The sequence below is a fragment of the Pongo abelii genome, chromosome 6 (genome assembly GCF_028885655.2).
Source record: "Pongo abelii isolate AG06213 chromosome 6, NHGRI_mPonAbe1-v2.0_pri, whole genome shotgun sequence".
In the NCBI taxonomy this organism is placed as follows: Eukaryota; Metazoa; Chordata; class Mammalia; order Primates; family Hominidae; genus Pongo; species Pongo abelii.
Genome location: NC_071991.2, coordinates 52,907,431 through 52,929,149, shown reverse-complemented (window position 1 = coordinate 52,929,149; position 21,719 = coordinate 52,907,431). Strand labels below are relative to the sequence as shown.

Sequence of the window (21,719 nt, the reverse complement as noted above, 5' to 3'; positions counted from 1 at the left end):
ATCTCTGTGCTAACTGGCAGCTTTGTTCTTTTCTGGTGATTCAGTTAAAGAGCAGAGTGCCCGCCATCACTGCAGATGTTGTTCAGTGACCTGGACTTCCTCCTGGAAGGACCTCAGTAACTGGAACCAGAGAATATTGTTTTTGAGCCAGAGACCATATTCGTTCTCAGACTGAATCTCATCTCTTTACAGACAAGGACACTGAACCAGAGAGGAGCAATTCGGCACAGCTAAATGTAACAGTAGCCAAACGTGATTCTTAATCTTACCTCTTTACCAATGGTTCTCAACTAGAGGTGATTTTGACATCCACGGGACATTTTTGGTTGCCACAACTAGGGGAAGATGAGATGTTACTGGCATCTAGTGGGTAGAGGCCAGGGATACTGCCAAACATCCTATAATGCACAGGACAGCCCCTACAGCAAAAGCATCAATAGTGCCATGGTTAAGAAATGCTCATCTACTCCATTGGACCAGTGTCTCCAGGGAGTCTGAAATCTGCCTTTAAAGCTGCTGCTGCTGGAAGTTGAACTTGGCCCCAGCATGGTGGCCCTCAACAATGACTGATTCAACCCTGTCAATTGTGCCTCTTAGCATTGAAAGCCACCAGGATTGGGAAGGATTTAGAGATTTGCCTCCTCAGGTAACTTAAAGTCTGGACATAACTTTTGAAGCACCCTGATATGCCTGGGCGTAAATGCTGTTGACAGTCCTGAAAATGCACTTTGATCTTATTAGGCAATCTAAGAAACTTACTCTCAAAACCATTTTGGCAAAACACCGCCGAACAGCCAAATGATGCACAACCACACAGATATCTTAATATCAAATATTCAGAATGATCCACCCTGAGCAAATACATCTGATACTGTACAGAGCACCTCCAGGATTAATGGCTTGAGTAGAGGAAACATAGAGATTGAGGCACTGATTAAAGCTAAAATACTCTCAGTGTTTCCACCCAAAGATTGAGTTCCATGTTGCAGGGACTAAAAAAAGAAAAGAAAGGCAGAGTCAATGATTTAAGCAATTATGTACTTACTGGTTCTTGCCATGCATGCCATCTGTCTTGCTGACCTCACAGGCCTCTACACCAGCCAGTTGTGAGGGTCAAATGAGAGTCTACGTGTGGGAGTATGCAGTGAACTGCAAAGCCATTTGAAAGTATGAGTCACAATCCAAACTTATTTACCCACAGTTCCACCTGGTAACTATGACGTTAGTTCTGACCCGTGATAGAAATATATGAAGGATCTCAATCTGATTTATTCATAAAGTCAATGCACATTTAATAAACATCTGTCATGCCCAATGCTTTTGGGGAGCATATTCCCCACTTAAAAAAATCAGTGATGCCACAAGGAATGACATGCATCCCACTAACTCTTATACAGAATTAGAGAAGCAGGAACTCTTTTAGGTGGAAATATCTAAGAAGTTTCCATTGAAAGGGATGGTCTTTGAATTGGATCTTGAAGAAAAGATGGGATTTCAACAGATAAAAATGAGAACATTTAGAGTACTGGAAACAATATGAAAGAAGAAAGGATCATAAAAAAATCAGGCAAATATGACAGTCAGTAAGTTCAGCTTGACTGGAACTTAGGGTGAATGGAACGAGGTAACAGACAAAGCAGCAAAGTTTAGGTGGAAGCAAGTGTAGGCAGCCTCAAAATCCAAGACAAGAAGATAGGCATTTAATGGCCAACAGGAAGCCAATGGAAATTTGTTGTTATTTTTCAAACGTAGAGGGCACAATCAGAGGAGCTGTGGTGAAAGTAATCAGACATAGGTATGCAGCATGGAGAAGATGAAGAAACCAGAATAAAGAAAGAGATTAAAGAGGCTACCCAATACTCTAAGAGACAGGTGATGAGACTGGACCAAGATCATGGGAGGGAAAGTAATGTGAAGGAAAAGCCCACAATGATCATGGGCAAAGAGGAAGAATAAAAAGTTGAAGTTGAAGAAACACCCAACAGAAGATCATACAAAGGGGCTCAAAAGTTTTGATCCTGGATAAATGGAAGAATGGTAGTAATTATCAGACATAAGGAAGATGGAAGACAAAAGACAAATGAATTGTGCCTAGATGATCCTCTTGACTCAGAAAATGACAGCTCAATGCCAAGGTCACTCCTGCTACTGGTGTCTAGATACACTACCCAGACGCAGTGCCTGAGCTATTATGCTTACTACATCTCAGCACCCTCTCATCCCATGCCTAGTTCCCAGGCGAAAGCCTCTAAATAGCCTTTCTGGGCCTAGATCCCTACACCTGTGCCCTGCCCCCTCCCGCCCCCTCCCTCCCTCCCACTGACTCCTGCTGATACATTAGCAAGGGTAAGTGAGTGAATGACTGAGTAAGGAGTGAATGAGTGATGGCTGCCTGTACTCTGAACTCTGATCAAAACTGTGTAGACTCTCCATCACTCCCCTTCCCCCACCCCCAGCCATGTTTTACCTGAAATTGTAGTGCTTGTTGGCCCTTTTTCACATTAACTGCCCCAGGACTTACCCTTGCAGGCTAAGTCTCAGCATCCATCTGTGACTGGGGCTCTAACCAGACCACTGTGGCTGCTATAAAGGCACCCTGATTCAGGTGGCAATCTTGGAATGTAAACTGGACACATTCTCATGGCTGATGCACTTGTTCTTACTACTTTGAGACTGTATTAGTCATCACAAATGTAGGAAAATATTTGTAAAGGGATTTATCTCTTGGAAGATCCTCTTGTCCCTGATGTTACCAATTAGGCTCTGAAAATCAATACTACTAAGTAAGCAGTAGAACACAGGATTGGTTGTGCGTTAAGTATGCAAAAATGTATGATTTGATTTATCCTGTGTCACCCCCGTTAATTTTCCCAACAAGTTACTTAGCTGCCACTTTTAATTGCAAAGGTAGGGGACAACAGTCTACCAATTCTATTTCAAAGGTGCTGAAAGAACTTCGGAATTAACCAATGGGCCTTAATATATCCTGGGAAGGAAACAGGGGCAGAGTTCAGCAGAAGATGTACCACATCCCATCCTAGGATACAACTGCTTAGCAGGCAGCCTCCCACAGGGTGATAACCACTCACCTTCCCTCCCTTCACACATGACAATCTATTATTACCAGCAAAGGTAGCTGTTGATGATGACTTATTAGCTATGTCAATTCATGAAGGCTGAACATGGGCAGGCCTGACTAAGGGAATCGTTTGCTGGATTTCATCAATTACTGGGTTCATCAAGTGTGATTACTGAGCCACGTCAAAATCTAAGTGAAATAACACATTAGACATTCACGGAAAAAAAATAACTCCTTGTTTTGCCTTGCCACAGATAGAGGCCACACTATTATCTCTATGTACAATATCCAGGTTATCAATTATCTGCACATGTCTGTATCCTGGGCTGTCTTCTTCCTAATGTCTAGAATATTTTTGAGCCATTTGCCTTTTTGAAAAAAAAAAAAAAAGAAAGCCTAAAAATCAGCAAAACATACATTTTTAAAATAACAGAAAACATGAAGAAAACAAGGAGAAAAGATTCTGGGCTATCCTATTAGACTTCAGTATGCCCATACTTTCAAGCACCACGAATAATAAGCAATACTGGAGGCTCACTTTGTAATCTAGTGAGAGAAGAGTATATGATAATGTAAGTATCCTCCCAACAGATCTGATTGTTCCCAATGACCTTCAATACTTATATCTATTATAGCACTTACCGCATTTTATTATAATCCCTTTGTTCACCTGTAGTTCACCTACAAGCCTGTGTACCTATTAACAGAGGTATTTGTACATATCTTGTTATTTCCAGTATTCACTGAACTATATAGCAATATACTATAGTAAGTATTAAATAAACTTCTGTTAAATGGAAGATTTTTGTAAAGTACTGTGCATGTGACTATCAATATAATATGATTATCAAAAACATGAGAGACACCTTTGGCTAAAGTTAATTACTCACAGAAATATGTCTAGATTTAGAAAATGAATAAATCAGACACAGTAAGAGCTAGAACTTCTACCTAAACTATCTAAACAGTGCTATGATTAATAACAAATAAACAAAAATGTTCATGCTAATGAGGTTTTTCACTACCTGGTATGGCTTTTTTAAGCCACAACTCCAACTCCTAAACATTCTGACCAAAGTATTTCCATAATCCAGACACATGAAAATTGAACATGTGTCTGTAGAACTCCCTCAGGTTTGTGGATAGGTCTTTAATTTGTGCCTCTATTTCTTAATCCCCTATCATACTGAAATAGGGGTGTGTGTGTGTGAGAGAGAGAGAGTGAGTGTGTGTGTGTGTATATGTGTGTGTGTGTTGGAAGCACTTCTATCATAGATTCAGCTTGCAACATCAGCTCTGATAGCAATTCCTTTCTTCAAGGGCAGCCCGTAAGTATTTGATTATTTCTAAGTATTTCTCAAAGGTATAAACTTCTGCAAGCCAGACCTGATAACTTGAAGGTGAAGCTCTATTAAAAGAAACCGGATGAGAAATTTATGAGTAAGCAGGTTTACAGTGTAATCCTCTCTAGCCGTCAAATTACCATTTCACCACTTCTGCAAATCTCTTGGAATGATTGACCCTCATGAACAAGATTCGTTCACAAGCAAAAGGATAGTTCCCCTTAAATATGTGGATTTAAAACCCAATCCAATAAGGTTTTCTGTGCAAGGAGAGGCTTACCTACTACCTATTGATTACCTTGCTAACCCGATAAAGAGGACTTATGAAATCACTCTTTCTACTGAAATTTGGTCTTGGAAGAGATTAGTATACTCTCCTTAATGCTAAGAGTGAGACTCAGTAGAATTACTATCATCAAAACATTCCCTTGGGCTACCAAAATATGCCTTGTACTTTGTGAAATACTTAAAGAAAGATAACTGCCTTAATTGTGTTGTAGTAGGATGACAATTACTTTGAAAGCTGTGGGGTTTTTTTACTTTAACAAGGTTTTGATAGGTAAACAAATACATAAGTGAAATAAAATGAAAGTTAGCAAGAAAAGTGTAAACAAATGTAGATTATTTTTGTATCCTGGGCTGTCTTCCCTTTGATGTCCAAATCAAACCTTTTTAATATAACATTTATATCACTTAGTTTTCCTATATTAAGCCACCTACTTTATTTGACTAATTATTAACTCCAGCCAAATAACTGCAGTTAGAATTAAACTCACCAGTTAAGTCCACATTGCTGTGTTTATTCCTACCATGAAAAAGGAATCACAGCTATTCCCAGTCCAAATAAACCATCAAGCAGGCAAGCAAACATTCAAACAGACCATTACTTGACTGGGGGTGTCAAGATATATTTAAAATTGTCTACCATTCATCAGATGAGGAATCCACCTACTCCAAATCTACAGATCCCCAGAGAAGGTCTCAAGCAAGATTATTCTGAAAAAGGCTGAAGGTTTGCTCTATGGATTAAACAAGGCTGGAAATTTTTTAAAACACTTCTTTTATCAAGAGATTTAGTCTATGGTCCATTCTCTTGAATGGGTGGGTTCAGTGATAGCTTGACCAATAAGACACAGCAGAAGTGATGCTGTGCCCACTTCTGGACCCAGGCCATAATTAAGAGACTAGCAGCTTTTACTTCCTGTCTCTTAGAACATTTGACCTAAGAAACCAGATAAGTGCAATTGCCCTGAGACCACCATGTAGTAAGAAGCCCAAGCCAGATGGAAGCACCCTGGAGGACAAAAGCCACGTGAGGAGAGAAGGAGAGAGAGAAAAAAAATAGACAGGAAGAGAGCAAGAAACAAAAAGCACCAAGACTCCTAACATGTGAGCAAAGACACCATCTTGGAAGTGGAGTCTCCATCCCCAGCAGCCCCAGTTGACACCAGGTGGATCAGATTCAAACCAGCCAGCCAAGTCCTTCCTGAATTCCTGACCTGCAAAATTATGAGCAGAATAAAAGTTATTTTAAGCCACTAAGTTGAGGATGGCTTGTAATTCAATGATGGATCAGAAGCACATGGATCTACTTCATATAAAAAATGTATCTCATTAAAAATAGAAGAGCTCAGACTGATCCTCTATTAATTCACACTTTAAATGACTTCAATAAAGCTTGTTCAACGTAATTGGTTTATTTTTTATTTTTCATTACAGTGACAAAATAAAAAAAGGCAACAGCATTCACGTCAGATATGCAAAAAACACACTTTCAAAACAAAATTGACATTGTAATTTGAACCTTGACAGGTTTGAGCAGCTCTCTTGTAAAACTTCCTCTCACTCTCTAAGTATCTCTCCTTAAAATAAAATTGAGGCAACTTTGAAGCACCTCATACTCCAGGTTAAGTACACGTGAAAATGATAAATTACTTTTTACTACTCAAGACTACTGTGCCCTCTAATCTGAGTGATTAATTTACATCCTGCTCAGTGGTTCACATGCAATTACTACCGTGAGTCCAACAAACCTGAACAAGACAGAATTGTTTAGCCATCTGTACAAGCTCTCACTATATTTAGAAAAGTACAGCAATCTCCAGGAAGCTTTAAAGTTTTAGTTCATTTTCCTCTCAATGACTCGCGCACTCTATGCTGCATATCAAATTATAATATCACTCCCTTGGACCCAAGTTTGCTCAACCCGCTTTATTTTGTTGTTGTTGTTGTTGTTGTTTTTGTTTTGTTTTAGGCTTTTAGCAGCCTGAAGCCATGATTTTTAGTTTCTGTCTACAGTGATAAGAATAAAAGAGGGATGAGGAAGGGGCTTTACTGGCCCAAGTAGAAACAGAAACTAAGAACTCATGACTGCATTCTCTCCACTGGACACCCCTAGAGGAGACCATGCAACACAGGAATCTCTACTGTGAGATGATGCTCATTAGAAAAGGCGAGACTAAAGTGGTGATCTAAAAAATGCCATTGTTGAAAACTACTGGCAAATTTTAATTGCATTAATGATTTTTTTAATCTGCATGTAATCTGTTTAATTCCATAACACCCAAGTCAAGTACAATGAAAGCAGGCACAGCCCTTCTAGATTGAATTGTGGGCTTCAAATGCTTGGTCAGCAAAAGGTCTAAGTAACTTTATTTCCAAACTCTTCTCAATAAAAAGAATAAATATTACAGAATATAACAATGGAGTCACATTATAATAAATGTGTCCTTAGGCAATATTGACATTGTGTGAAAATCATCAAGTGTACTTACACAAACCTAGATGGTATAGCCTACTACATGCCTAGGCTGTGTGGTATAGCCTATTGCTCCTAGGCTACAAACCTATACAGCATAATACTGTACTTAGTACTGTGGGCAACTGTAACACAATGGTAAGTATGTGGGTATCTAAACATATCTAAACATAGAAAAGCTAATGCATTGTACTACAGTGTTACTGCAGCTACTATGTCACTAAGCAATAGGAATTTTTTAGCACCACTATAATCTTATGGGACCACCTAATTCAAGAAAAGTCTCCTAACATACATGAGGTCTATACCCCTAGATAAGCCTAAGATAATATGCTTGCTAAAAGTTTATGAAAGCTCTTCCTAAGAAAGCATCCATGATCAGCTGGACCTTTAGAATCCCAACTTTGATGGAGAGTCATAGCTAAGTTTAAAGAATAAAGATGGAGGTTGGAAGTAGCAAGAGATGACGCTGGAGAAATAAAAGAGGTCATGGGAGACCATCTGTGCCATTATTGTCCAATCAAATTTGTGAAAACAAATCATTGTAAAAAACAGAAAGCAGTGTATACAAGATGAACCAATGAACAAACAACGTGAGGTGATGAATATGTTAATTTGCTTGACTGTAATGATTTCACTATGTGTATGTATATATATATACACATGAAAAACATATCATACACTTTAGATATATATAATTTTTAAAAGATGAACCAATGAATAAATTCCACGAGGAAGTATGTGACATTTCCTAAGCTCATTTCATTATTCTATCATTAGAGAACCCACTCACCCTCTCCATAGTCACAACTTGTATGCATGCTCAAATACACATGTTGCTCCACCAAGTCAGCAAACTACATCTGTCAATGGGTCCTGTAATGGGGAATGAAAATCGCGTACGCACTGAAAAATGGGCTTCCCATTGGACCTTGGAGGCCATGCACTCAAAAACCTGGTAAGTCATTTTTGAACTATAAATACAGAAGATTTAAGTCCAACATTTAATAGCCACATAGGTTAGGGCCAGTGACCACCTGATCCCTCATGGCTCCTTATGCCAAAGAGTCTGCAAAGCTGGACAGAGGCAGGCTGGGCACATGAGGGATGATGACAGATGTCATTCTAGTTAAAATTACCCTTTCCACAGTCAAATCTAAAGACTGCCACTGCCCTTAAAGGAATCTGTACCTGTGCTTTGAGCTCAACAGCATTTTGTCAGCAAATCAGGCAAAGAAGATGCTGAGACAAAAGAGAATTCAGACACTAAACATGTATATAAAGACCGCTTTGTGCTCCCCATCCATAAACCTTCAGGCCCCGCAGCCCAATCACTCTCTGGTCAAGGTTTTAGGAAAATCACTAGACAGCACGGCAGTAACAAGCTTTTGAGCCCACAGGATCCACTCTCTTGTGAAGGCATCCACCTACTTTGCCTCACTAGATGCCTGCAATCAATTTTTAATTACAGCAGCAGTCACGATCAGAGATAAAGCACGCAACATGCTGAGAAAGAACCAAGAGCCTGTTTATTACAGTTCCAGTCCACCATGAGCCAGACTTGCGAAGAGCTGGGCCACAAATGAATCAACCAGTTGCAGCTTAGAAAGATGTTCTTACTTACCTCTGGGACGTTTTCTTATATTTCCTCCTGTAAGAAAAGGCATAAACACATATCAGAAAAGAGTTGTGGCAGGCAGTGGGTAAGAAAGGGATTATTTCAGTGGGGATGGGCATGGAGGTCAACACTTCTTAGGGGGGTTTCTCTGTGAAGCTTATGGGTTTCAAAGCTTAGTTAAAAGTTTGGGAATGCTGTGTTATATTGTAGTCAGAAGTACAGAACCTAAGCCTTTAAGAAAAAATAGCATCCCAAGAGCTCAGTGGCTCTACTCCCATGTTCTTCCCTTTTCCTTTTGAAGGTTCCGTGGCATTTTAGTTGAGGTCAGGCTTTAAAGACCACAAAATCTAGGTTCAAACCTCAATCCTTCCTTTACCAGGTTCATGAGGTTCTTGCAGAGTAAATGGACACAAACTTACAAAACATTTCTTTTATCTGGCACATATTAAATGGGTTAAACGGTGAACAATGATCAGTTATTTATGTTGTCACTATCGTTACTATTATCCCCAACATCTAGCACTGAGGTCCCTTTAAGGATGTGCCTTTTTAAATGTAAATGTGCAATCATGCAGCTAAACTATGAGATGAGACATAAGGTCTTCAAAAAAAGAAGAAGTGAGGAAGGGGACAATGAGAAAGTACAGAAGCAAATGTTGAGAACCAGCATTAGGAACCATCCCCAGGAAGCAGAAGAGACCCACTTCCAGCCCACCTCTGCTATTTACAGTCATTTAGCCTTGAGCAAATCTTGTGCATCAGGCTTCTTAATCTATCACATGAAGCTAGTAACATCTGCTCTGACGGTCTCACCTAGGTCAGAGTGGCAGACAAGGGGAAAATGGCCATAAAATGTATGTTGTCCCAATATCCCAGCGTTCTTCATGTGTGTGTCAATTTTTGTAGACTCTGAAGATCCTTAAAAGAGTTTCAACAGGCTGAGCACTGGAGGGGATTAGAGGAGAGGAAGTGCTAAGGAAAGAAAATCCATCTCCTTGTAGCATATCCAGGAAGTACAATGTTTCCCAGTTGACCTTAGTTCCACACCTGCATTTCCATTACAGTCACTGTACCCAGGAAGCAAACCACTGATTTGCTAATGGAGAGCTGTGCACCATATTTTTTTGTAAACTAAAGAGGTTTCAAATTGAGAATCACTAGGACCTGTTACATCTCTGTTAAAATGAAATCACACAGGGCAGTGTCAGATGTGTAAAGCAGCAAGTAACACAGAACCTACAGTGTGGTCTTGACTAGATATGTAGTGATATCTATTTATCTGAAAGGAGACACACCAGAATGACAACCATGACTCCAGGGTAGTAGGATGACAAATCACTCCTTTTTAGTTTTATGAATTTTCCAAATTTTCTTTAAAGAGTGAGCATTATAACAGAAAAAAATATTAAAATATGGATACACCTATATAGTTACATATAAAGATATATACAAATGTAGGACTATATAGAGATATTTCCATGTTTCAATTATATCACATATAATAGGGAGAAAAGTTGACTAACAGTAGATTAAGGCTTGGCCTTTCAAGCAAACTACCTATGTTCCAATCTTGGCCCTAGCACTTAGCTTTACAATGCTGGACTAGTTATTAAATCCCCCTGAACCTCAGTTTTTTTGCATATAAAGTGGGAAGAATCAGAGCCCCTCTTCTGAGACCTTGTTATGAGAAATAAACGAGATAATTCACCTGAATGTCAGCTCCCCAAGGGCAAGTTCTTTGTGTGGTTTATCTCATACTCTCCCTAAAAGCTATGATGCATGCACACTGATCACTCACTCTCTCGCACCTGGACCCTGTCACCAATGACAGCTCACACTTTCCAGGCAGCAGCCAAGGGCAGAGGCTTCACCTTCAGCCACGGAGCATAGTGAGCTGTGGGTGTGACCTGTGCCCTTGGACTCATTAGCACAGCAGTCTAACAAACTGATCTAAGGCACAACTGGCAAGACGAAAAAATAACCCACTGAGCGTATACAGGGACCAAAGGCAAGGAGGCAGTTGGAAAAGAAGAATGCCCCTAGCCTCTACTCAGAAGCCCAATTAATCCTATCAGCAGACAGTATCTTCAGAGGTCAGAAGAAGACAGCCCTTGCTATTGGTTTCCACAGAATTCTCCCAACGCTTGCCAAAGAAATATATAAAGGCACTGCTGGGAGTTCTGAAAGAATCAAAGATAAACAAAAATAAGAAAAGCTTCATTTTCAGCACCTACTAGCAATAAGCACTTAATATACTTTGCTAATCCTCATAACTCTGTAGGATCCCCTCTCTGAAAGAACGCAAATTCTAAAAAGGAAGTTAAGACATGCACCTAAAGTGTTATTTTAACAACAAATACAACGGATGCTTTGTGAAAGAGGTAGTCTTGATTGATGGGTGAAATGTCAGCAGGAAGAAATATGGAAGTATACAGCAAGCAGAAACAGAGGGCATGCCTCATGGTCTCAAACCAGTCCAGCAAGCAGGGACTATAGAGTGAGGTAGCAGGAAATAAGGCTGGCAAGTGCTAAGGACAGAGTTAAGTGGGAAGAGTAATAAAATTTATATTTTAGAAAAAGATGATACCCAGGGGGAGGGTCACCTCTTGTGGGAAGACGCATTACACACCCTCTTCTGTGCTCCCACGGCATGCTGAAACCTCTCTGACACCGTTCTCTGTGGCATTGCATTGTCTCATGTCTGTGATTTTGTGGAAAGGCAACAGGGCTCTGGAGTGTGATAGACCTGGCTCAAAACCTAACTTCACCCACACTAGCTGTGAGACCTCAGGCAAGCTCTGTGCTAAATCAAGCTTTCATTTCTGCATCTATGAAATGGATGAGATGATCTCAAATGAGATAGTGTATTAAATTTGTCATGTAGTGTGCCTGCCATGTAAGATGCATTCTAAGATTTTTAGGCCCCTTGGTCCCTAGTTCTGAGCTTCTTCAGGTCAGAGGTCTGTCATATGCATCTCTATATCTATCCCAAGGGCATGCACATTAACTGGCACATGGTTGGCTAAACAAATGACCTATTTGCAACTGTCACCCATACACATCAAAAGATGGGTTGTGCATCTGGTAGACCCAAAGAAAGACAGACCAGAAGTCTCATTTTCAGTCCAACTCATCTTCCTGACACTCCCCACATTCATAGATATATTCTTAGCTTCAGATATTGCAGTTTCCCCCTTCAATCTTCTCCCATTTAGACATAGCCCTAAAATCAACCCAAATGGTATCACCTTACAATGGAGTTTGGAGGTCAGCTCTTAAAGCACAAGAGAAAACGCAACTCATAAAAATTACTCAAGATCCAACTCTCAGATTATTTTGAATGGGCAAGATTGGTGAGGCCTGACAGCCCTACTCATCCTTCAGTTCTCAACTGAAACACCACTTCCAAAGACCTTCGAGGGCCTCCCAAACTGGGTAACACTCCTGTGTGTCCCATAGTGGCCGGAGCTTACCCACTATATTGCACTTATGACTGCTCATGGTCATGATCTGTTATTCTTATGGAAAGAATGATGGCTTACCTGACATCTGCTAGTGTTTCTTCCTTGTCATAGCAACTGCTCAATATGTTGTTATTGAATTCATGAATGCATTTACCCAAAAATTGATCAAAAATGCTTTCGTTTTATTCTTTTTCCTTCTACTAAGCAATGATTTCTAATGAGCAGTGAGGACATCCACCACAGCTGTGGTTTTCTACACACAGAGGGAAAGCAATGAGAAGGCTGGGGAGCTCACATTTATTGAGCACCTCCTCTGTTCCATTCCTCTTACACAAGTTAACTCACTTACAACTCCTACAAACCCTGAGAGGTTATACCTACTTTCCACTTGACGAAGTGAGTCTCAGAGAGGTCAAGTAACTTGCCTAAGGATACAGAACCTTAAAGTGGCTGAGACAGAAGGCAAATTCTGAAGCCTTCAAAGAAAATTAAGGAATATATACAAAGAAGGCAAAAGATTCCACCAAGAAACTTAGACACTAGACAAAACCAAAATAAAATTAATAACAATAAAACATACTGCATTCTGTCCACCAAAATGCAGGAAATGAGCTGGAAAAAAAAAACCCAGTTTATTCTTGGCCTTCTATTTTTAAGAACTTCAACAGAATCCCTGACTCACAATCTGAAAGACAAAGGGAATTTTTTTTTTACTTTGTTTTGTTTTTGAGAGGGAATCTCACTCTGTCGCCCAGGCTGGAGTGCAGTGGCGCAATCTCGGCTCACTGCAACCTCCTCCTCCTGGGTTCAAGTGATTCTCCTGCCTCAGCCTCTGAGTAGCTAAGATTACAGGTGCACGCCACCATGCCCGGCTAATTTTTGTATTTTTAGTAGAGATGGGGTTTCACCATGTTGGCCAGGCTGGACTCGAACTCCTGACCTCAAGTGATCTGTCTGCCTCGGCCTCTCAAAGTGTTGGGATTACAGGCATGAGTCACCATTCCTGGCCTGTTTTTAAAATTTGTTTCTAAAACTTAATTTAAATTTATAATATTTTGAAACTTGAAACAACACACTACAAATCTCAAGATTTCATGTAGCTAGACCAAGCTGATGTAGAAAGTAGAGAATGACAAAGAGCTGTTGTGTTCTGGGACCTGGCAAAGTTGGCAGGGTGGGAGATGGAGAGGCCAGCTTCATGCTGGGAGAGAACGCAAGGGCATCTTCACAAGGCCAGGCTGAGGACATCACCTCAAAGAAGGTCTAGAGTGGCGCTTTGCAAAGTCTGTTCCCTGGAATGGGCTCTACCATTCTCTCTCTCTCTCTTTCTCTCTCACGGACACACACACACACACACACACACACACACACACACACACACACACACAGCTTCATCTGTTTGTTGTTTCTGTTTTTCTAAGGGGAGGCATTACAGCATACTGCTTAAGATCACTTGCCTGAGCTTTAATCCCTTCTTCAACTTATTGTGTCCCACAGGCTGCATGACCATTAGCAACTTATATCACTTCTCCAACCACCAGTTTCCTCATCTGTAAAATTTGGGTAACAGCAGTGCCTGCTTTATGGGGTGATGTGAGAGTTAAATGTAATGATGACTGCAGGGCATTTAGCATAGTGCTGGGCATCCTGGAAATGCTCAAGCGTCAGCTACTGTACTAAAAACAGCAGTATTGCATAAATAATAATGGCATTATAATTCAGTAGGTTTTCAAAACTTATTTGATCAAAAATCTTTCATTGATTATAAAAGTCACAAAAAAAAGGTTGAAGATTGCTTTTCCAGAATGGAAAAATTGGATACTCCCAATTCTCCTTATCTTGGAACACTTGAACCACAAAGAAAGCAGGTGCTAATCTCAGTTCTGCTAAGAGGAGGATGAGCTGAAACACTGCCCAGCTTTTCCCATGCCTAAGGGGCCCTGTGCCTGCCTGTACACCCTGCCACCCACCCCAGCAATGTCCCACTTAACCTAGCAGAGCCACACACTCCCCTTAAATGTCAAAGCTGAGCCATTGCCCAAAAGGCAGGAAAAAAGAAAGTAAAACTGGATACTTATGAACTGGATATCACAATAATCCTTGGAAATATCTAAAATTATCTTTCAAAAAAAAGACCTTTTTATCAATAACTCCCTAAAAACTGAGCTCAGTGACTTGCTTACACACATCCTTAAGCAGTCTCAGGAAGCTGTAACTCAATGCGGAGATCTCATGTGCTATGGCTAGAATTATTGATTAACCCATACTCATTTAGCTCTTAAGTAAATTAAAAGACCACTAGTCTTACTGAAAATCAATGTCTGTTTATGTCCGGAATGTTTCAATGGAACTGTGGATTACCCAAGAAGTATTAAAAGATGCATGTGTGTGTGCGCATGCACTTGTGCACAACAGGGGACATGAACCCCAAAACCCTCCTCAACGGCTTCGGTCCATTTACAGCCAGCTGGTCACATCCTGACAGGCAGATTCTGAAACAGGACCATCATCAAAGGGCAAAGAGCACTGACCTCCAGTATTTAAATAGGTTCCCCAAAGCTCTCCATGGCAGTGTCATAAAGTGGAAGCTTCTAGACCCTGAACTTCATTTTCCATCTCCTGCCCTCAGTCAGAGAGATAAAGAATGAAACTAAGCAAGCTTAAGGGGTGATTCTGTCCACAGTCAGGGGCAAAGTAAAGACAAGCAGGCAAACAGTGAGAAACAACAGTGAGGTGGGAGCAAGGATGCTTTTAAGGGTCTTTACTTGCTTTTTGATGGCTAGGAGTTCCCAGAGTACTGGGCACACCTGCAGTCAAATGTAAGCATCAAGTACTCCAAAATCAAACAGATGATTTGGAAATCGTTTCTAATATCCTGGATAAGTGAGAGTCGATTAAACATTGATGCTAAATTATGAAGCGCCTGGCAGTCTTTCACTTTTTTAAAGTGAGTATCTTTGAACAAGAGCCATATGGGTGCTGCAATAATGAGGTTTATAAATAGGCTTAATATTCTAACAAGCTGGCTTTGAAAAACCAAAACTTGTGCTCTGTTTCTAAGTTGACAGAAAGATACCTCCCAGTTGGGCACAAGATTTCCTGGTATGGGAAGCTGAATATGCAACAACTGCATACACACAATGCGAATTGCAGTTCTGCCTTCAGTGTTCTCCAGGGTTTCTGGGTAACAATGACTCACTCTTCTCCAAGCCCTATCCTGCCTCCATTCTTTTCTCCAGAGACCACTACCACCGTCGACACACAGACCGCTTCGGAAAGCTTGGTTCTCAGCCCTCAGTTCCCTCAAGGGACAGGACGTTGAAAGACAGGCTCAGATAAAAACAAAATGCACAGCAAGGCTCATATAGTTAACTACAGGTTCTCACAAGTACAGATCACATGTGTTTCACTCATGGGAAAGTGGACTGAGATAAAATGTCACAAATAACCATGAAATGAGTGAGGATCTGAACGATCATCTGATCCTCTGGTTTTGTCTTTCATTGGCATGCAGGGTACAGATTGAAAAGAATTGGATATCTCTAGAAACTTCTAATGGATCTCTTACATCATTTGTATGAATTAATCTATGTGCTACTGAGAATGGAAGGTCTTTGTACATTTCTTCTCATTCCTATCAGTGATTTCATTTCCATGATGCATGTGTTAAAAACTAACTTTGCAAAGCTATCCATTGCTTCCTGGCCTTTCCCATATTTTGAAAAAGTAAATGCTAATGAGAAAAATATATATATAAACTGGTGGTCTCTTGGCACCTTCCAGAAGAATATTTAAGGGTGAGAAAGGAGATAATAGAGTAAGAGAATCTCCTGTCTTACTAGCTCGAATATTTAACTGATGAGCTACAAAATGAAATTCCATGTGCACAATGATTTCATTTTCCTGCTTGGCCAAAGGTCCAAAGCAAGACAACAACCAAAAAAAAAAAGGTTATAAAATGGAAAAAAAAATCATTTTTACCTTGAACAGCCCAATCATTAGGAAAGAAAAACAACTAACAAAAACAAAAATTCTAGGGAATTTATTAGCTAGGTTTTCTAGTAGAGAAACTTGTTCTACAGACTCATACTGTCATTGAATTATCTTAGAAAAGGAAGATCATATTCAGAGACAGCCAGCTCCCAAACATAGAGAACTCCAGTAAGTTTAGCCAAAAGTGATGCATCAAATTCACATGAAGGAAGCCTCTGACAGTGTGGTTTGGGGGTGGGGATGGTGACTCTAAAGAATGGGAGAATGCAAATCTGAAGCAGAGATGTAAATAAGACAGTCAATTTTTTACTCTTTCCTAGGAGCAAGTGCATTTCTATCTAGTGCTGGCCAGGCAGTGGAAAGTAGAGAAACCTAGGAGAAGGTAACAAACTCCAAACTAAACAACCCCACAGAAAGCCCCACGTGGGGCTACACCAACTCACATGGCAGATCCAGGCTGCCCCAGGGCTCCTGTCCTCCTAAAGCAAGCCCCTCTCTTCACTGATCTCCCTCCGCATCCCCTCGGCTGCCTGCAGACAGCTGGCCAGAAACAGAAATCAAATCTCCTGCTCATGCCTGCTTCTCTCATGAGCCTAGGTTAAAAATTCCAGCACTTGGACTACTATTTAAGAAGCCCCAAATGGGACCCCTCCCCAAAGAAAGCTGAACTCTTCCTCTGGAAGGCAAGATTTTTTTTTTAGCAAACCAAATACAATTTCCTTTCCTTCTAGCTGAAAGCCTATTGCTTAAAGCTGGGCAAAGAGCTAATTAGTGGCACCAATGAAAAAACAGGCAAAGGTTTTTAGAGAAAGAAAATAGAAAGCAAATGTCATGCTTGTGGAAGCCCAAGTAGTACGTTTTTTGCATAACTGATTCAGTCCTCTATTCACGTATTTACAACCACTTGCTGTGTTACAAGTACTGCAAAACTGTGTGGGTGGGAATGGAAGCAATTTTTGCGACCTTCTTCCTGGGAGCCCATCTCCTACTTAAATAAACATCAATGAGAAAAGCTAAAAGCAAAAATATCTCTTAATATCTGTGACAGCACTGCCAAAGTAGATATAAATCCAAAGGATTAAGACAAAATCTCACTCTTCACAGATCTATCCCTGTAATTAGGGGAGGAGTAGGATTTTTTCTAATTGAATTATCCACAGAGCTGTTTCAATTCTCTACTTTGTTTTTCCCCTTGTAGATTTAGCCAGAACAAAAACTGTAATCTTCTGCTGAGTTTCACTTCAATGTCAGTCTAATTTTTCTAAGTCTTGCCTACCCACTCCTGCAGTCTTCCTTCCCTCTCCCCACTCTGTGCCCTTCCTCCCAACTCTTATCAAAACCGACTCCTGGCAGAAAGCAGCTGCTGGTCATTTACAATTCCAGGTGAATTTGAATCAGTGCCATGGCTCCTTGGGAGCATGAGTCCTTCCTATTTCCTCTAAAATCCTATCTTGTAGTAGCATCATCTGTGTAAGTCTCCCTGAACACACGCTCTGTAAATCTCAACAATTTAAATATGGCAAAATGAGCCCATTGTCCAAAATACAGGAAAAAAAAACGCCAACTAGCAGATGCATTTCTTGGGACCATTTTGAGCTCTTCTGTCAACTGAAAGCAGATGAGCATTGGAAGCAAATTTTCCTGAGCTATAGTAGTTACCTTCACTGAAACTATGCCAAATCTCCCAGAAATTGGTGCTTTGAACGATTCTTTCATTTTTTTCTTAACAATGACTAATTTCAGTCGGTGATTTTATAGTCAGAATGGCAGTTCTGAAACAACATTTATGAGGCTTGATTTATGATAATTAATCCTTCTATTTCACTAATGAGCTAGGAAAGGCCTTATTTATGAAAGTGTTTAAATTCCTCACAGTTAGCAGACACGGCTTCCAGTGACACCCACATGGAATGGTATACTAAATGCAACAAACTTTTGTGGGTCATCCTTAGACAAAAGTCAGAGAGACAAATGAAAATAAGTGGCAGGATGCTAGTCTGAATTTGAACTACTTCTAAAGCATCTGGAAGGAGCTTTCAAAGATTAATCTTTCACTACCATATTTACTAGATGTATCTCTAGAGTGTAGGAAAAGTCTTGGTTATTTAAGCATTTTCTTTGGTTGGAATCTGGATAAACAACAGTTAATGGTCTTTGGATAACCAATTGTGACTTTCAGACAAAATGCTCCATGCACTCTCATACTGATTGTCTAAATTATTGCTCTTCTGGTGGCCTTAAGGGAAAGGAAAGCTGTATTTTGGCAGAATATTGAATACCGGGTCCTTGCAATGGGTCCTTGGATTTGGGTAGAAATAGAAGGAAGGCCTTAAAGAGCAAAGAAAGGGCACGAATGGGCAGAGGTGGTACAGTGAGTGAGCACTGTGGCCAGAACTGTGGACTGCTCCAGGAGACAATGCCCAGCCATATCCATGGAGGCACCTCTGGAGCAGGCACAGGGAAGCCAAGCCCCCTCAATGGAGCCTAAACTGCAGAAAGGCCTCTTGCCAGAGCCAGAGAGCCTCCACACAGCCAAGCTTCACTTGGCCCTTCTGCAGTGGGCTAGACTCCAGGCTTCAGGTCTCAGCCCCATGGCATGTGCCCTCTACCTCCCAGAAGGTCCGTGATGAGGGCTCATCCCATTTGGCTCCCTGGGTCATGGTCTCTTTCTGCCCTTGGAATACTGGGAATGACCATACTGGTTTCTGTCTCCGTTCCAAACCTATGTTTTGATGGGCATGATACCAAGTAGTCAATACAAGTTTCAAGTAAAGCTATGATTACTAGCTGGCCTAAGTAAATGCCAATATTTTAAACAAGTAAATGCCAATGAGAAAATCTACACAAATTTTTGGTCTTCTGAAACCTTCCTTCAGACTATTTAGCGGTCACACTAAACTGTATTCTCTACTTACAAAATTTATAGATATATTAATTTGGCATCATTCAGATATACACAGAATTTTTCTGCTCACTTTACTGGGCTGTAGATTATATCTCCAGACCTTCTGTATAATCTCCAGACTCACTTATCCAACTGCTCTTGCCTTCCCCATATCTCCCCTCATAGTCAGTATGTTCCATACTGAACTCATCCCATACTGAACTCTCTGTTCCCCATTCATTCTGTTCCCACTCACGACAAGACCTGCAAACATGTTCCTCCCTTAGTGATCCTAATCTAAGAAAAAAGAACCTGGGGATTCAAGCCAAAAACCTACGAGTTGACCTTGATTCCACTTTCTTCCTCATCCCCCATATCCAAGTCCTGTTGGATCTACCTCCTAAAAAGTTCTCACATCCATGCCTACTGATAATGGCTTCCCCTTGCTGAGGCCCCCTGGTGGATGAAGTCGGACCTGGCTCCTCTCCAGTTGTGTCTGGAGCCTTCGCCTCCTTCCAGTCTGGGCTGCAGCCACTTGGCCTTCTTTCATTTTCTCAGAGGGGCCATGCTCCTTCTTGTCTTTAGATCTTTGCAGGTATAAACATCCCAGGTCTTAAATGCCTAGAATATGCTTCCCTAACTCTACTTAACTACAATTTACATAATCTTCATGTCTCAGCATCCATCTCTTTTCTTCAGAGAAGCCTTCTGAATCCCGGACCAGGTTTGGGTCCTCTCTTCTATGTTTTCACAGCTCCCTGTGCTGGACTTCTTGCAGCACTCGTCACAGCAGGTAGTAATTTATGGAAATATTGTTTAATATATTCCTCTACTGTAGGCTGAACATCCCCCGAGGGAGGGAGCCTTTGTTTTGTTTCCCACTAATTCCTTGGTGCTTAGCACAGCACCAGGCACATAGTAAGTGCCACAGAAATATTTGGTAAGCGAATGAATGACTGAATTTTCTGCATACAGATGTGTATTCCTTCAACTATATGAATAAAACTCATTACCTAAAATGATCAATTTTTATATCTTCTGGATGGAATGATTCTCTTTAGTTTTTTCATAATCTCACAAGCTAGGAACATCTAGCTTTGTCTTACGGTCATTAAGACTCATTTATTTTGTTTAGTAACAGCTGTCAAGAGGACTCTGCATAAACAATACAATAAAAGCCTGAAGAATACCAACACTTTACACAAATTCAGTATACTTCCTCCAGAAATAGAGTGTTACATTTGTTGTAGAATTCATTTTTATTGCTAGTGGGAAACTCCGATGATGGTCATTCTCAAAGCTGTCCCAGTCTATTGTAAAGTGCCTTATATTTGTTAAGTTGGTGCAAAAGTAATGCAGTTTTTGCCATTAAAAGTAATAGCAAAAACTGCAATTACTTTTGCATTAACCTAATAACAATTATTTCTTTTAGTTGTTTCTCAAAAATCCAGGAGATAGGTCCTATAAACACTTTCCTTCCATGTGGGGAAATGGAAACCAAGGAAAGTAGTCTTCCATGAGCCAAAGACAATTAAAGATTGAAAACTAGAGATGGTAATGCAGAAACCTCTCTGCTGAGGGCTGCTTCCCAACTGACAGAGGCATGCTGTAAAGCTCAGTCAAAATATTAAGCACTTCGCTGCTAAATATTGAGTTGTAATTAACTAATACACTAGCATAACCAAATTACAATAATCAAGTGATGATGTACTAGTAAACTGCATGAGTATTCAGGTAAAGAAAATTTCACTGTAAATGTGAGAATCTACTTACTCCTTTTGATATTCACATTTTTCCCTTTTAATACACATTAAGAATGTATTTCAGAGAGATTTAACTTGATCTTTATTAAGAAAAGAAAGACTCGAAAACAATCCTTCAAACACAAATGTCTCCCTTCTCTGAATCCTAGCATGTAGCGTCCATATCACTTAGTCAGCAATTAATTATTGCCCTCTCTTTTGTTGTTGATTTTTAACCTTTTCACATGTATAAGAAGTATCTTGTTTCCCTCAATATATTCTAAGTTTCCTGATGGTAAGGATTTTCTTCTGATATTTTCATATCCCTTCTGAAGCTCCTAGCACCTAGTACATAATGGAAACCCAATAAAAATATGCTGAATGATCTGGCAATTCCAATTGAATGGGAGAGTAAAAGGACCAATTAATACACTAAATATGTAATCTGGGGGAAACAAACAAAAATTTTTTAAAGTATTCTCCTGGAATTGCTTTTCTGGTAAGATTCAGGTCAATGCCCTCTTCCGTGGGTTATCTCCTTGCAAGGATTTAATAATAAGAACCAAGATTCTCAGACCCACCACTCCAGGCCAAAGGTCTCTCCATGGCTCCATATTGCCATCACCAATAGCTACTTGAACATTCCAGAGGCTACCAATTTAACATATCTACACCCAAGTTTATCATTCTGCTTTATCCAAGCCTGCTCTTATCTCCATAGTCCCTAACGAGGCAAATAACACCAAATTCACTGAGACATCTAAGCTGAAAGAACTCAGAAGACAACTGCTCCTCTTTCTCTACCTAAATCTATGTTCTGTCAATTCTCATTTCAAAC

The 21,719-nt window shown here is 40.3% G+C and overlaps 1 protein-coding gene across 10 annotated transcripts in view; it reads right to left on the bottom strand.

The window, feature by feature from the left end:
• The window catches only part of PDE1C (phosphodiesterase 1C), a 558,870-nt gene that overhangs the window by 308,861 nt on the left and 228,290 nt on the right, over positions 1 to 21,719 (bottom strand). For 5 of the 10 annotated variants that reach the window (XM_054558851.2, XM_054558852.1, XM_024249268.3 and 2 more), the window contains 1 exon segment: positions 8,805 to 8,831. The exons of the other annotated variants lie outside the window; for them this stretch is intronic. In XM_054558851.2, the coding sequence (XP_054414826.1) occupies positions 8,805 to 8,831 (27 nt within the window). 10 annotated transcript variants of the gene reach the window in all.